At 42.3% G+C, this 17,661-nt stretch overlaps 1 protein-coding gene across 1 annotated transcript in view; it reads left to right on the top strand.

Moving 5' to 3' along the window:
* Nucleotides 1–17,661, top strand: part of nat10 (N-acetyltransferase 10) — a 94,946-nt gene that overhangs the window by 36,973 nt on the left and 40,312 nt on the right. Inside the window, exons 6-11 of the mRNA XM_087996330.1 lie at nt 6,795–6,856; nt 10,255–10,369; nt 10,916–11,023; nt 13,859–13,992; nt 17,138–17,231; nt 17,477–17,575. Of these exons, the coding sequence (XP_087852456.1) occupies nt 6,795–6,856; nt 10,255–10,369; nt 10,916–11,023; nt 13,859–13,992; nt 17,138–17,231; nt 17,477–17,575 (612 nt within the window). The remainder of the gene's footprint in view (nt 1–6,794; nt 6,857–10,254; nt 10,370–10,915; nt 11,024–13,858; nt 13,993–17,137; nt 17,232–17,476; nt 17,576–17,661) is intronic.

The raw sequence follows: 17,661 nt of genomic DNA, 5'->3' as shown, positions 1-17,661 counted from the left end.
CCCTCCTCCCTACCTTTTATCTTAGCCTGCTGGACAAACTTTCCTCATTCCTGAAGAAGGGCTTATGCCCGAAACGTCGATTCTCCTGTTTCCTGGATGCTGCCTGACCTGCTGCGCTTTTCCAGCAACACATTTTCAGCTCTGATCTCCAGCATCTGCAGACCTCACTTTCTCCTCCAACTTAGGGTAGAGTCACATTAGAAGAAGAGGTTTGCAGTGTTGCAAACGATAGTGATAAATCTAAGGAAAAGGAGAGTTCTAGAAGTTTGCAAAGAACCACTAAAACATTCGAAAAAAACCCAAAAATATTGAGAAGAAAATTAGCAAGGATTGCTTAAAAGTATTGCAAGAGCCTTTATGCGTTTATGAAGAGAGTAGCTAAAGTAAGTGTTGGTCCTCCAGAAACAGAGACAGGAGAAATTGTCTGGCAATGGTCAAATATTGTGCACCCATCTTCACAATGATTATCCTATGTGTATCTTAGGTCTGTATTCTCTGCAGCGCTGAAAAATGAGAGTTGGCCTCATTTGGACATACAAGATTCTGATTCTGATCAGCGAGATTGTTGAGACCTTCTATTGGTTGTGAATGTATAACATTGGGTGACTATCTGAGGGTCAGGGGCAAATCATGTGGGGAGAAATTACTTCACTCAAACAGTATTCTCAGCACAAGAGACTTTCAGATGCTGCATTGTTGAATGCATTTCAAGGCTGGAATAGACAGATTGGTATCTTGGTGGAATTCAGCATATGAAGAGTGGGCAGGATGGTGAAATTGAAGCCCGAAATCAACCATGATTGTGTTAAGTGGCAAAGCATGGAGCAACTTGAAAGGGTCATATAGTCTGCATTCCCTATTTCTTATGCCCTAATTTCTCCTGACAAAGGATATTTTGGACAATGAAGTGTGCAGCATCAACTTGGCAGAATGACACTGACACTGGTTGGGATGCTCACATTATGATGACTGGAAAAATGAGGTTATTTGTCCTCCGCTGTGATGGACTCAGCCATCATAGAATTGAAGCGGATAAGATGTATGAGCGATTTGATAGGATGGATATTTCCTCTAATGACAGAGTTCAGAACAAAGAGGCATACTCTTACCATGAGACTGAAATGATGTCAGGGCACGTGTATTAATTTAGTTAAAAACTACACAAAACCAAGTTATAGTCCAACAGGTTTAATTGGAAGCACACTAGCTTTCGGAGCGACGCTCCTTCATCAGGCACACCCCAGTCCAACACCGGCGTCTCCACATCACGTATTCATTTAGGGATGTGGGCATTGCTCGCTAGGGAAACATTTTTTTGCCCATCCATATTTGCCCTTTGAGGATGGTAATGAGATGTTTTCTTAAGTCACTGCAATCCATTTGCTGTATTCAGCACACAGTGTCGTTGGAGGGAATTCCAAGATATTAACCCAGTGACAATGAGAAACGGGGATGATCTATTTCCAAATCAGGATGTTCACTGATTTGGAGGGGCCCTTTCAGATGGTTATATTCCCATATATATTCTGCCTTGTCCTTGAAGATGTTGTGGTCCTGGGTTTGTAAGATACTGTCTCAGGAACTTTGGTGAATGTTGGCAGTGCATCTTTTAAATCCACAAACCTGACTGCCCCGGCCGACCCATTGTCTCAGCCTGCTCCTGCCCCACCGAACTCATCTCTGCATACTTCGACACGGTCCTGTCCCCCTTTGTCCAAGAACTCCCCACCTACGTTCGGGACACCACCCACGCCCTCCACCTCCTCCATGATTTTCGCTTCCCCGGTCCCCAACGCCTTATCTTCACCATGGACATCCAGTCCCTGTGCACCTCCATCCCCCCATCATGAAGGACTTAAAGCCCTCCGCTTCTTCCTTTCCTGCTGTACCAACCAGTACCCTTCCACCGACACCCTCCTTCGACTGATTGAACTGGTCCTCACCCTGAACAACTTCTCATTCCAATCCTCCCACTTCCTCCAAACCAAAGGAGTAGCCATGGGCACCCGCATGGGCCCCAGCTATGCCTGCCTCTTCGTAGGATATGTGGAACAGTCCATCTTCCGCAGCTACACTGGCACCACCCCCCACCTTTTCCTCCACTACATCGATGACTGTATCGGCGCTGCCTCGTGCTCCCAAGAGGAGGTTGAACAGTTCATCCACTTCACCAACACCTTCCACCCCAACCTCAAATTCACCTGGACCGTCTCAGACTCCTCCCTCCCCTTCCTAGACCTTTCCATTTCTATCTCGGGTGACCGAATCGACACGGACATCTACTATAAACCGACTGACTCCCACAGCTACCTAGACTACACCACCTCCCACCCTGCCCCCTGTAAAAACGCCATCCCATATTCCCAATTCCTTCGTCTCCGCCGCATCTGCTCCCAGGAGGACCAGTTCCAAAACCGTACAACCCAGATGGCCTCCTTCAAGGACCGCAATTTCCCGCCAGACGTAGTCGACGATGCCCTCCACCGCATCTCTTCCACTTCCCGCTCCTCCGCCCTTGAGCCTCGCCCCTCCAGCCACCACCAGGGCAGAACCCCACTGGTCCTCCCCTACCACCCCACCAACCTCCATGTACAACGTATCATCCGCCGTCATTTCCGCCACCTCCAAACGGACCCCACCACCAAGGATATATTTCCTTCCCCTCCCCTATCAGCGTTCCGAAAAGACCACTCCCTCCGTGACTCCCTCGTCAGGTCCACACCCCCCACCAACCCAACCTCCACTCCCGGCACCTTCCCCTGCAACCGCAAGAAATGCAAAACTTGCGCCCACACCTCCCCCCCTTACTTCCCTCCAAGGTCCCAAGGGACACTTCCATATCTGCCACAAATTCACCTGCACCTCCACACACATCATCAATTGCATCCGCTGCACCCGATGTGGCCTCCTCTATATTGGGGAGACAGGCCGCCTACTTGCGGAACGTTTCAGAGAACACCTCTGGGACACCCGGACCAACCAACCCAACCACCCTGTGGCTCAACACTTCAACTCCCCCTCCCACTCCACCAAGGACATGCAGGTCCTTGGACTCCTCCATCGCCAGACCATGGCAACACGACGGTTGGAGGAAGAGCGCCTCATCTTCTGCCTGGGAACCCTCCAACCACAAGAGGTGAACTCAGATTTCTCCAGTTTCCTCATTTCCCTCCCCCCACCTTGTCTCAGTCAAATCCCTCGAACTCAGCACCGCCTTCCTAACCTGCAGTCTTCTTCTTGACCTCTCCGCCCCCACCCCACTCCGGCCTATCACCCTCACCTTGACCTCCCTCCACCTATCGCAATTCCAACGCCCCTCCCCCAAGTCCCTCCTCCCTACCTTTTATCTTAGCCTGCTGGACACACTTTCCTCATTCCTAAAGAAGGGCTTATGCCCGAAACGTCGATTCTCCTGTTCCTTGGATGCTGCCTGACCTGCGCTTTTCCAGCAACACATTTTCAGCTCTGATCTCCAGCATCTGTAGTCCTCACTTTCTCCATCTTTTAGGTAGTGCACACTGCTGCTTCTGACCTTCGGAGAGGGTGTATGTTTGTGGATGTCAGGCCAGTCAAGCAGGCAGCTTCCTCCTGGATGTTGTTAAGCTTCTTATTGTTTTTGGAGTTGCACTCACCCAGGCAGTGGGAAGTAATCTATTTCCCTCCTGACTTGAGCCTTGTAGATGGTCGACTGGCTTTGAGGTGTCAGGAGGTGAGTTACTTGCTGCAGGATTCCTCTCCTCTGGCCGACTCTTGAAGCCACTGTATTTACTTTCACGTCAGTTTCTGGTCACTGGTAAATCTCACTGTCTTGATATTGAGGTTTCAGTGATGGTAATGTCATTTAATGTCAAGGGGCAGTGGTTAAGTTTCTCTCTTGGTGATGGTAATTGTCTGATACTCCTGACACCCTTTTGTGGTGGGAATGTTACTTGCCACTTGTCAGCCCAAACCTGGATATTGTCGCGGTCTCGCTGTATTTGAACTTTGTTTCAGTAGTTGAGGAGTCACAAATGGTGTTAAATGTGTAATCAACAGTGATCATACCCACTTCTCACATTAAGATGGAGCGAAAGTTATTGATGAAGTAGTTGAAAACGGTTGGGCCTAGGACACTATCCTGAGGAGCTGTTGCAGACTTGTTCTGGAGTTGAGATGACTGACCAACAACCACAACAATCTTCTTTGATGCCAGTTATAACTTGAATTAATGGATTCTTATTGACTTCATTTCTGTCAAGACTACTTGATGCCGTGCTTGGCCGAATACAGCCTTGATGTAAAGGGCAAACACTCTGACCTCACATCTGGAATTCAGCTCTTTTGTCCATGTTTGAACCAAGGCTGAGTTGGGTCAGGAGCTGATTAGCTCTGGTAGAACCCAATGCTGGTGCTGCTTAGTAGCACTGTTGATGACAGCTTCTATCACTTTACTGGCAATTGAGAGTTGGTCAATGTGGCAGTAATCGGCTGTGTTTGATTTGACCTGCTTTTTGTGTGTAGAAGGTACCTGGGCAATTTTCCACATATTTGGGAAGATGTCAGTGTTGCTGTACAGGAACCGCTTCCCACTGGTGCAGCAAGTTCTGGAGCACATGTTGTCAATAGTATTGATTTTGTATTTATTGTCACATGTATTTTACAGTAAGAATACAATAAAATACCGGGAAAAGCTTTTATTTGTTGTCATGATATGGCGTCAAGTTGAATAATTTTAGAATAAGGGGAAAAAAAGATATGGCTTGAGAAGAGTCCATCAGTTCTGAGCCAGCTTATTGCCTTCAACGACGCCTGCCGTGCCATCCCTCTGCAACTGCTTCCTTGTTATCCACGCTGGACCCAATCATCATTAAAGTCGCAGATCCTTAGGGGCTGTGTTTGCCACTGGGTCATTACTCCTCCACCCCTGCCTGCGATGGACCAACTGATGTCAGAGTCGTGTTCCTTATCACAAGGCTGACCTCATCGATGATGCTGTGGTGCCCTTCTGCCATCACGTCGCCACTGCCGACGCCGGATCCAAACAACAGCGAAGTCACCTATCCTCAGGCACCATCTTTTGCCAACCCTATTTCTGCTGATTCCAGGTCCTGTGCTTGCTTCAGAACGTTGTCAGGACCTATAGCCTTTGCAGAATTCTGTACCTGCAGCTGTATAGTCATAGAAATGTACAGCATGGAAACAGACCCTTCGGTCCAACCCGTAAGTGCCGACCAGATATCCCAACCCAATCTAGTCCCACCTGTCAGCACCGGCCCATATCCCTGCAAACCCTTCCTATTCATATACCCATCCAAATGCCTCTTAAATGCTGCAATTGTACCAGCCTCCACCACTTCCTCTGGCAGCTCATTCCATACACGTACCACCCTCTGCGTGAAAAAATTGCCCCTTAGGTCTCTTTTATATCTTGATATAATATGGAGTGAATCAGATTGGCTGAAGACTGGCATCTATGAAGGAGGTCAAGAGCAGTAATTCACTTGACACCTCTGGCAGATGATTGTTAATGATTGAGGCTTATCTTCTGGAATGATGCGCTGGGTTCCCTCATAATCTTCACTCAAATGCTGCTGCAACTGTGGACCTCTTTCCCTCTGAAGCCTTTGATGGTCATTCATTTGTAAATTGGCTTCCTGCAAAAGCTGCAGTCCAAAGATGTGCAGGTTAGGTGAATTGGCCATGCTAAATTGCCCATAGTGTTAGGTAAGGGGTAAATGTAGGGGTATGGGTGGGTTGCGCTTCGGCGGGGCGGTGTGGACTTGTTGGGCCGAAGGGACTGTTTCCACACTGTAAGTAATCTAATCTAATCTAATCTAATCTAATCTAATCTAATCTAATCATCTCAATTGAAGCCAAAATGCATTACACCAGATGGAATAGCAAATATTCTAAGATTTTCATTTAAACATAATTTGATGTAGATATTTTCCATTGGAAATGCCAAGATTTATTGAAAATATCATTCAGTTAATATTCTGATACTTTATTGACTTAAGTTTACAGAGCGTATTCTGTGCCAAATGAGTGCACTAATATAAATCAGTTTTCACATCTCTAGAAATCTCAGTTGTTGAGTGAACAGTTGAGGAAGAAGAACGAAAGACATTCTTCACAACCTTAGCTTGTCCCAATGATATATTTTCTGAATTGTAGTCCATGATGTCATGCCAGGATGTTGGTACATTAAGTAATTTGGAGGAAATCTAGGAATGACTGTTCAAAAGAATATACTTATTTGGTCGATAGACCTATTCTTGCTGTATTGGATAAATCACCGTGCAACATTGCCAGAATTTTGTTCCTTTACACAAGCAGTTTGTAATGTCCCTGTGTGGTATAGATAATGTTGGAGTTTACTTTGTAGCATTAGACATATGTTAAGGCATGTGGAATCGTTCAGGCTATTTTCAAACATCCTGCATGTTGAATCTTCAGTGCAAAATATTGAGTTGATTTAGCCCTTGTTTCCTTTCTTTTGAAAATCAATTTGGTTGGAAGCAGTCCCAAAGGCAGTCTTGTGTATATATAGCAATTATGCTCTACTTGTTGGATAACCTTTCAAAAGGCTATATTTGAGTTTAATCACATTTCTCTTGTGGCCTCTTGTTCCATATATTTTTGCATCCTTCTCACACTGTATTTTGAGAAGGCAATTTTAGAGTAAGAAGACTGAAATCTATTGCATCCCTTGGAGTGCAACAGCCCAAACTTGTTGATTATTTTGGTAATGACTTTTTGTTTTGTGTTCAACTACTTTTTTCCATGCACCTTTTCTTCTCCATCCTCTATTCAAGGATGTCCATGCTCGATTCAGAACAGAATCACATCAGGATGTGGTTGGCAGATTCAATGAAAGGTAAGATCTCATGAATCAATATTTATGTTCTGTTGAAATGCGCTGCATACTTGGTTTTGCAAGTGGCATTAGGGATTTAATACAGGAACAGCTGGAATGTTACAGGGATAGCTTGAAGAGTTGGTTATCACCTGTTGAAAATATAGAGTTTAAAGGTTTTGCAGGCAGGGAGGGGAAAATTGCCTTGATCATAAATTCTTTCTTTTTAAAAAAAGCCAATATCACAGTAACTGAGTAAGTGAGATGGGCAAACTAATGCTATGACACTCAATGTTATTACAGTTATGAAGCTCTTGATTTATGTTCTTAATTACAAAGCTAAAGAAGAAATCTTTTTATTAAAAGCTTCTATCCCACTGAAGAGGTTTCACATCCAACAACCTGCTCATATTTTGACACCTGTGACCAATTCCATCACAGGAACTCAAAAATTTCACCACACTAAAACCATCAACAACATTCTGAATAAAACTACCAACAAATTCAAAAGGAAAAAGTCAATTTACCCCATCTCTGTGTATTCTTCAAACAAAAATCAGGATCCTGAGCTTGATCAAAAATGAATTAGTAGTTCCTTGCCCATTCCCCATTTGTACCAAGTTTTGTTGAAATTATAACAGAAATTTAATTGAGCTGGATAAAAGCTTTCGAAATTGATGACAATCATGATTTTTCTTTTGCTTGTACACAACATGTATGTGGTGTTTGATGAGGATATGTTTTGTTAACTGAGCTCCGGACAGGATTTGGGCTAATCGAAGTTTGGAGGAGTAACCGAGATTTGAATTTAATGGGAGAGATTTCGGACTGAGTGGTCCTGAACGACCTGGATCATGAATCACGAAGTTTTGTGTGTAGGAACAATAAGTGATGAAGAAGGAATTGTTTATTCCAAGGACAATGGAATATAAAAGTCATGAATTTTTATTGCCTTAATACAAGATGTTGTGAATCCACTTATAGTGGTTATGAAGAAAGACTGAACAGTTTAGACTTGGAGTTTAGACCTGGGTTGGATTTGAGAAGAATGAAAATTGATCTTGAGATTCTCTTCCCTCGTACGTAAGGGCAGCAAAATGGAGCTGAGACCGTAAACCAATTAGCCAAGATAATATTGAATGGTAGAGCAGGCTCAAAGGACCAAAACACTGATCCTCCTCCTCTTTCTTAACTTTCTAAATTGGTTCTCGCCTGTGCAGCTTTAATTATTTTGACTAATTTATGTGGTTATCATCATAACCATGATATTTTAAATAATGTGCTGGTAAAAGGAACAATTTTCTATTTTGAATTGAACTAGGGTAATTGTGACATGTACTCATGTGACTGCAGTGAAAAGTTACAAGTCACTACTTACAGCGCCATCTTAGGTACCTAAGTACTGAATCTTCGCACAAAGCAGTAAAATAAAGAAAATTAAGTTGCAAAGTTAAACATTGCAGTGATTATTACTAAAGGCAGACAAACCCAAAAAAAACAGTTAACAGTTCAACACCACAGACTATAAGCACCTGGCTGTGCTGGGCTCACATTCATCACAAGGGTTCGACCTCCCCTGTTCCGGGCTTGACCTTGCACCTGCTGCCACCATCTCAGGTGAAGCTTCCTGCTCTCGCTGCCGGCTGCCTTGCTTTGTTTGTTCCTGCCCGCACTGCTGGCTGCCTTGCTTTGCTTGTTCCTGCCTGCACTGCCAGCTGCCTTGGGCTGTATGTTCCTGCTCTCATGGCCGGTCTCGCTGCGATCGACACAGGGAACCTCTCTCGCTGCCATGTTGGACTCAGTATATGTTTGTAAGTTCAGCTCAGCATAAAGTCTATCTTAAGCCACTGATGAAGCAATGTATTTAACCTCAAGTCGCAATCTTGGCACTTCATAATATAATATATTGTTTTATTTTTGTCATCCATTGTGTTATGATATTAGAATAACAATGATTGAAGTCTACATCATCTTGAAACTGTATAACTTAATTTAACATAGGACTCAAGCGTAGGACTTCCTAACAATTTGAACACAAGTAATAAGTCTATGGGCCATCTTTGCTGCCAAAGTTGGATCTCTTTATAGATCAGTTGTAAATTTTTCAAAGAACGGGAAGGGATCTTCTTGAAACATGTAAAATTTTGACAAGGTTGGGCAGACTGTATGCAGGGATGATGTTCTCCCTGTTCAGTGGGTCCAGAACAAGGGGACTCAATCTTAAGGATTTGCGATAGGTCATTTTGGTCTGAGATGAGAAATTTTTCACTCGATGGTTGATCCTGTGGGAATTCTCTCCCAAAAAACATTGTGGCGGCCATGTCCTTGAATAGGTTTAACTCAGGAAATTTATTTCCTAAGGCTAAAAATGTTGAGGGACATGGGAGAGAGTTGGACTATGACCTTAAGATAGAGGATCAGCCATGATCACATTGATTGGTGAAGCCAGTTCAGAGGGCCAAATGACCTCTGCCTGTACTATTTTCAGTGCTTCTTTGCAGAATCTACATTGGAAGGTTTGAGTTTTAGTTAAATATCCTTTATTTTCATAGAGGGAACAAATCTTTCCTGCGAGGGTCCTACAATCATCAGATTTATGCAATATGTTTAATGTAGGAAACTGTCCATAAGTTTTTCAGAGGAATAGTCAGCTAAAAATGGACATTGAATTAAAGTAGGGAATCATAAGAGGTTTGACCAAATAAGTGAATTTTAAAGAGTGTCATAAAAGAGTATCTAGAGTTGAGGAACCAGAGGGCTCTAGTGTGAATTATTCAACATAGGCCTTCGATGGTGAAAGCCCTGATAGTTGTCATCAAGTACAGGACAGAGGATCATGTGGATGGGAGGGGGCTGGAGAAAGAAAGGAGCAAAGAGTGCACAAGGTTAGACTATAACCTGATGTCCTGTGACTTGTGACTATAGTTGAAGCAACATAGGAGACTGGCCTGAGAGCACCAGATTAGTCGAACTGATGTTGATAGTATAGGAAAAGGTTTCAGCAACAGGTGCGTTGAGACAGATATAGAAATTGATAATGTCGTGGACTTGATCATCGGAGGTCTTTTTGAGAAAGAGGAAATGGCATTGACTAGCTTGGCGTCAAAAAGTATGCTGAAATTTGAACAACTGACTAAACTATGTAGTGGCTTGTTACCAGGATAGAATTCATGGTGAGGGTAAAAAATCTACCTGGGCAGCAGAAGTACAGCATCAGAATGATACACGTAACATTGAGTTATTAAAAAGATGAATGTTTGAAGTTTGTTAAATGTACAAGGTGTGAAATACGTCAGGCTGGATGAAGAGGAGGTAGTTCTTGACACATTGCTCTTATTTGTTGGCCTCAGTCTAAATATTTGTCTGTTGAACTGGTTTATTAGTCTCAGTCAGTCTTGTTTGTTAACTTTTTTTTTCAGATTCATACTTTCCCTGGCATCCTGCAAGAATTGTGTTGTGATAAATGATCAGCTGGACATACTACCACTTTCTAGCCACATTTCCAACATCAAACCTATTCCACCAAAATCTATGGTGAGTTTTAGAGATCAGAGTGCCATGATGTAGGTGGTTGTTATTGTTAATTACGTATTATTCCTGTAGTTAATAACATGAGATCTCATAGGTTTGCTATAGATTTGAAATTTTACCTGAGGTGGGAATGGTGTTTATTTCTCTTTAGCATATCCTGTATTAAAATTCTCTCAACAACCATCATGTCCAATACTCCAGAACCTCTCCCAGCAACTTTGGAGTTATTTCAATTCTTGTAAAGTTTGAGATTTGACTTCTCGTGCTTCCTGACTCCAGAAATTACTGATTGCTTTCCCTGTGATCCTGAGCCTTGTTCCATTATTTCTGAAACCTTCAGGTCCAACAATTCAAAACTCTGAGATCTCGTCCCAAAACTGCTGGACCTTACATTCACTTCCTGATGATTTCTGTGCATTTGTAATGCTGATTTGTCAATTTCCCTCGTTACTTCATCAGTTCATTTATGTGGAGAATTTTAGTTGTGTCTTGAAATTAAGCTTCTCATTATCATTCAAATCTGTCATGCATTTGTCTAATTCTTTTCAGGATGAAAGACTAATGCCTCATGAGGTTGAACTGAAAGAACTTAAAGAATCTCTACATGATACACAACCAGTCGGAGTGCTTGTTGATGGCTGTAAAACACTCGATCAGGTAATACAGAAGACTCCAATAGACCTGCTGTATAGAAAAGTAGAATATTTCTGTTGGATACAAACTGACACTTATGTTTTATTTTATACATTTTTAAGACATGATTTTAATTTTGTAGGGCTGTTTTAAGAACACATAACAGGAAATAGTTTGAGAGGATCATATGCCTTGTTAAACTTGCTTTGTCATTTAGTACAATCATGACTAAATCATAAGCTTTAAGTCGACCTTCCTGCTTACTACCAATATCTCTTAATTCCTGGAGACACCAAAAATCTGCTTACTCTATATTTCCTTTTACCGTGCCCAGAACTCCACAGTTAGGAATATCAAAGATTCGCATCTCTTCGAGTGAAGTAATTTTTTTTAACAAAGTCCTAAATTAGATTAGATTAGATTAGATTACTTATAGTGTGGAAACAGGCCCTTCGGCCCAACAAGTCCACACTGCCCCGCCGAAGCGCAACCCACCCATACCCCCTACATTTACCCTTTACCTAACACTACGGGCAATTTAGCATGGCCAATTCACCTGACCTGCACATCTTTGGACTGTGGGAGGAAACCGGAGCACCCGGAGGAAACCCACGCAGACACGGGGAGAACGTGCAAACTCCACACAGTCAGTCGCCTGAGGCGGGAATTGAACCCAGGTCTCTGGAGCTGTGAGGCAGCAGTGCTAACCACTGTGCCACCGTGCCGCCCAAAATCAGTTTTTAAGCGGGATTAAAGTCTGCCCTGCCTGCGAGCCAGGTAGGATTTTGTCTGGTCCACTATCAGAGGACTGTGACTTCCTTGTTTTAGATTCCCTGATCAGCATAACAATCTCATTAAATGCTTCGAGGAAATTCAACTGTACTGTATTGTGCTGATTCCCATACCTTTAAACCAGTAAGGGCTTTTGTGGCACAGTGGTACTGCGGCCCAGATTGAAGATCCAACTGCTCCAGACATGGGTAGTAACATCTCTGAACAGATAGTTTCGAAAATATCTTCATCTAACCTGTTAGTGACAAATGACGCAAAAATATTGATGAACTAATTTGGCTGTTGTAGAACTATGTTGACTTGTTTTAATTGTTGTTTGTTAAGGGCTGTTAGTCTGCTTTAATAACATGTTCTGTTTTCCCAACAACTGATGTTAGATTACCTAGCTTGTAGTTGACACTTTTCTCTCCTCTCTTTTGTGGAGAGAAGTGTAACATTTGCCAACTTCCAATCTGATGTGACCAGTTTTTAATCAATAGCATTTTGGAAAATCACAGCTAGTGAATGTCTTGCAATTCCTAATTTCCACCCATATAGATTTCATTTTGTCATCATCTGAGGCTAGATCATTTCTCACTAATGTCCTTATGTCATTCCTTTACTTTCAGGACTGCCCTTCCTCCATGTCATCTATCTGCTTTTCTGAAATATTGTGTACTCTGGAATATTTGATTGAAGTGCATGATTTAAAATGTGTAGAATCTGATGAGCCTTTCCTCTTAATTCGCTCCTGATAAATGTTGAAAATATCATCAGTCTGTATGTTAAACTGCAAACTGCTTAGATCAAGATAAACAATGCGTTAGCATAGAAGTGATCACAACATCAGTTCAAAGCATGTTCATGCACCATGAGGTAGAACATGTACAAAATGCAGGTGGTCTTTTACTGGCTGACTCTCAAAATCTGTATCATTATGTATCATTAGATATTCATAGATTAATCTTGATTTTAAAAGCATCAAACCCAGTCCAGTGGAAGAACAACAGAACAGTGCAGTCCCTTTTGCCCTTGATGTTGTGTCGACCTTTTATCCTACTCCAAGATGAAGCTAACCTGCATACCCTTCAATTTACTATCATCCATTTGCCTATCAATGAGTCGCTTACAGTTAAATTCTAAGGATTTATTTAAGTCTTGGCTTTCTTTCTCTGCAATGTTTTTGCAGTCCTTCTTGAAACAGTTTTCGTGGTGTGCGCGTACACTTGAACGGTGTAATTTTCAGAAATAATGAGCCCATACTTCGGTAACTTTAAAACTATCTGCCTGTTCCGTAATAAATCTGAGCTGCTTTATTTATCGTTTACAGTATGTCCATTGAACTTGTACTGCCTCAAGTAATTTTAAATAGCCATAACAGTGAGAAATGCCTTAAAGTACAGTGGATGCTGTAGATCTGAACCAAAAACACTATATTGCAGATGAGACTCAGGAGGTCTGGCAGCACAGAGTTATAGAGATATACAGCATGGAAACAGAGCCTTTGGTCCAACTCATCCATGCTGACCAGATATCCCAACTTAACCTAGTCCCATTTATCAGCACTAAACCCTTCCAATTCATATACCCATCCAGATGCTTTTTAAATGTTGTAATTGTACCAGCCTTCACAACTTCCTCTGGCAGCTCATTGCATACACGCATCACCCTCTGCTTGAAAAAGCTGCCCCTTAGGTCCCTTTTAAATCTTTCCCCTCTCATCCTAAGCCTATGCCCTCTAGTTCTGAACTCCCCCACCCTGAGGAAAAGAGCATGTCTATTTACCTTATCCATACCCCTCATGATTTTATACATCTCTATAAGGTCACCCCTCATCCTCTGACACTCCAGCGAAAACAAGCCTGTTCAAGCTCTCTCTTTAGCCAAATCTTCCAACCCTGGCAAACAAAGCAGAGTTAAAGTTTCAAGTCTGCTGACACTTCATTGTAACCTCCATATTTCTCAGTGAGGAATATCTTGTTTATTTTGACCAGCAAATTTACCACTTTGCAAAAAGTTATGGGTATGGATGTCTCTGTATTGCCATGTTAACTTTTGTCTGCAAATGAAATGGTTTCACCCTTTTAGGCAAAAGCAGTACTGAAATTCATTGAAGCTATTTCGGAGAAGACGCTTCGGTGCACGGTTACACTAACTGCTGCCAGAGGCCGTGGTAAATCTGCTGCATTGGGACTCGCTATTGCAGGAGCTGTGGCATTTGGGTAAGTATTTAATTCGTAGCTCTACATATCCCTCACTCTATCATTGCAATCCAGTTGAGGGAGCAACCAAGCAACCCCAGGCATAGTTAAAAATGAGGAGTTAACCAGACAAAGCTATAAGATAGGGCGACTTTGTTTCCAGACAGCAGAAGTGCCATGTGGTAGCCAGGCCCAAATGATCTCATAACCAAGTGATCAGATGTCACCAAAGTCATGCCACACCTGGTCATGAAACTAACTAATCAAGTAATTGGGAGTGGAAGCTTCACAAATCTCTCCATTGTCTTGCTACATATCTCAAGCAAAGCTTGACAGTTAGTATTTTTATAACTTTCCAACTGTCAATGCTTATTCTGCTGTCATGTTTCTGGATCATGGAGACCATTGAAATCTTGAGGGTTGAATATCGAAGCTACTGTTTCTAATATGTGAAACCTGTGTATTGTACATTTAATTACTTTTTTAAAATGTTGTACTCTGATGCTACTTAATTATTTTAATATAAAATATATAACAACTTTTTATTAAGTGGCATCTATGCGACCAAGAGTGTATCAATTGATCAAATATTCCAGATATTCGAGATATGCATAATTCCAGTAAACCATGACCAAGCAAAGTTTGAAGACTTCCACATCCCTCAAAAAATCTGTATAAAAATATCAACACACCACCTAAAATCAATACAAAAATACCCAGTCAGTAATAGAAATGTAAAGCAGGGGTATGCACATAACTGTTATACTTTATTTGCAGCATAAATGCTCAAACATCGTGATAGATCATGGTATTTGAGATATATAATTTTTGCTCATTTATCAAAAGTGCCTGTTGATAGAGGGACTGAATTGATTTAGGACTGAATTGAGAAGGAACCTCTTCAACCAGTGGGTTGTTAATCTATGGAATTCCTTGCCCACTGAGGTAGTTGATGCTACTTCAAAAAATGTTGTGGTTCTGTTCGCCGAGCTGGGAATTTGTGTCGCAGACGTTTCGTCCCCTGTCTAGGTGACATCCTCCGTGCTTGGGAGCCTCCTGTGAAGCGCTTCTGTGATCTTTCCTCCGGCATTTGTAGTGGTTTGAATCTGCCGCTTCCGGTTGTCAGTTCCAGCTGTCCGTTGCAGTGGTCGGTATATTGGGTCCAGGTCAATGTGCTTATTGATTGAATCTGTGGATGAGTGCCATGCCTCTAGGAATTCCCTGGCTCTTCTCTGTTTGGCTTGTCCTATAATGGTAGTGTTGTCCCAGTCAAATTCATGTTGCTTGTAATCTGCGTGTGTGGCTACTAAGGATAGCTGGTCATGTCGTTTCATGGCTAGTTGGTGTTCATGGATGCGGATCGTTAGCTGTCTTCCTGTTTGTCCTATGTAGTGTTTTGTGCAGTCCTTGCATGGGATTTTGTACACTACATTGGTTTTGCTCATACACATAGACAAGGAAGAAACCCTGGTCTCATTTGATGTAATGGCACTGTTCACCTCTATCAACAAAACCCTAGCCAGAGAAACAATAGCCAACCTGCTGGACATACAGAACAGACAACAGGACATTGAACCTGTCAACAAAGACTGCATACTCCAACTACTGGACCTGTGCCTCACAACACACTTCACATTCAACAACCAAATATATGAACAAATCAACGGCACACCCATGGGCTCACCCATCTCTGTACTCATAGCAGAAGTGGTAATGCAAAGATTAGAACAAACAGTCTTACCGCAAATTCAACCCAAACTTTGGGTCAGATATGTGCATGACACCTTTATAATCATTAAAAACACAGAAATAGAGAACACACACCGGATCATCAACGCCACGCTCACAGGAATCCGATTCACTAGAGAGGAAGAAAAGGACAACCAACTCCCATTCCGAGACATGATGGTACAGAGAACACCTAACGGAGAATTCACCACAAAGGTATACAGGAAAGCCACACACACAGACCAAGTCCTGAACTATGAAAACAACCACCCCAACACACACAAAAGAAGTTGCATCAAGGTACTATTCAAAAGGGCCACAACACACTGCAGTACACCAGAACTGCAAAAAGAGGAAGAAAACCTATACAATGTATTTGCCAAAAACAGATACCTGCGCAATTTCATCAACAGAGGCCTAAAGGAAAGACAACGGAACGAGGACATGCCGCAACCCAAAGGACTAGCTACACTACCATACATCAAGAGCATTTCCGAACTGACAACCAGACTACTACAATCACTAGGAATCATAACAGCACACAAACCAACAGCCACTCTCAGACAACAACTCACCAGAACGAAGGACCCGATACCCAGCATGAGCAAAACCAATGTAGTGTACAAAATCCCATGCAAGGACTGCACAAAACACTACATAGGACAAACAGGAAGACAGCTAACAATCCGCATCCATGAACACCAACTAGACACGAAACGACATGACCAGCTATCCTTAGTAGCCACACATGCAGATGACAAGCAACATGAATTCAACTGGGACAACACTACTATTATAGGACAAGCCAAACCGAGAACAGCCAGGGATTTCCTAGAGGCATGGCACTCATCCACAGATTCAATCAATAAGCTCATTGACCTGGACCCTATATACCGACCACTGCAACGGATAGCTGGAATTGACAACCGGAAGCGGCAGATTCAAACCACTACAAATGCCAGAGGAAAGATCACAGAAGCGCTTCACAGGAGGCTCCCAAGTACTAAGGATGTCGCCTGGACAGGGGACAAAACGTCTGCGACACAAATTCCCAGCTCGGCGAACTGAACCACAACAATGAGCACCCGAGCTACAAATCTTCTCACAAATTTTGAACTTCAGAAAATGTTTTTAAAGCTAAGGTAGATTTGCTTTTGAACAATAAAGGAATTCAGCGATACGGTGAGAGCACGGCTTAGTGGATCTGAAGCCACAAAAAGATCAGCGATGATCTTAGTAAATGGCGAAGGAGGCTTGAAGGGCCGATGGCCTCGTCCTGCTGCTAATCCTCATGTTTATGTCTGTAAGGTGCCAGTTAAAACAAAACTTGCTGTAACTTGGAAAAAGAATGCAAAACAACTTTTAAGTTGGAAATTTTCAGATTATTTTAGCTATTGGAAATGAATATGTCTTATGCATGTGTTTGCTATCTTTGTAGATATTCTAATATCTTTGTCACCTCACCAAGTCCGGACAACTTAAACACCCTGTTTGAATTTGTTTTTAAAGGATTTGATGCATTACAGTATCAGGTAAGAGAGTAAACGTACCTGAAAAATTAATCATTTTTTCTCTTAAGTCGCTAATAGTATATATGTACAGTATAATACTTGCATATGTATCATTGAGTGATGTTTGAAAATAGGTCCTGTTCCTTTTCCATGATATGTATTTGATTTGTTCATTGCAGTTGTCAAGTGATCAACCATTTATATTGCTTAAAAGAAAGTTAATTTTTCTCCATGAGGGCATGTTTAACATTTCTTGGGTCTTTCAGGAACATTTAGACTATGAAATAGTTCAGTCCTTAAATCCGGAATTCAACAAAGCTGTGGTTCGCGTTAATATCTACAAGGAGCACAGGCAAACCATCCAGGTAAAATGGTACTTCTCAAATGTTACTCCTTATTGTGCTGTAAACATAACTGGGGAATGAACGTCTATGTAGTTCTGTTTGTTGAA

This window comes from Chiloscyllium plagiosum, unplaced genomic scaffold (assembly GCF_037043375.1).
Source record: "Chiloscyllium plagiosum isolate Xiang-an unplaced genomic scaffold, Cpla_swu_hap1 HiC_scaffold_18, whole genome shotgun sequence".
NCBI classification, from domain to species: Eukaryota; Metazoa; Chordata; class Chondrichthyes; order Orectolobiformes; family Hemiscylliidae; genus Chiloscyllium; species Chiloscyllium plagiosum.
The sequence above is the reverse complement of the archived record's forward strand: the minus strand, read 5'-3'. Positions and strand labels throughout refer to the sequence as shown.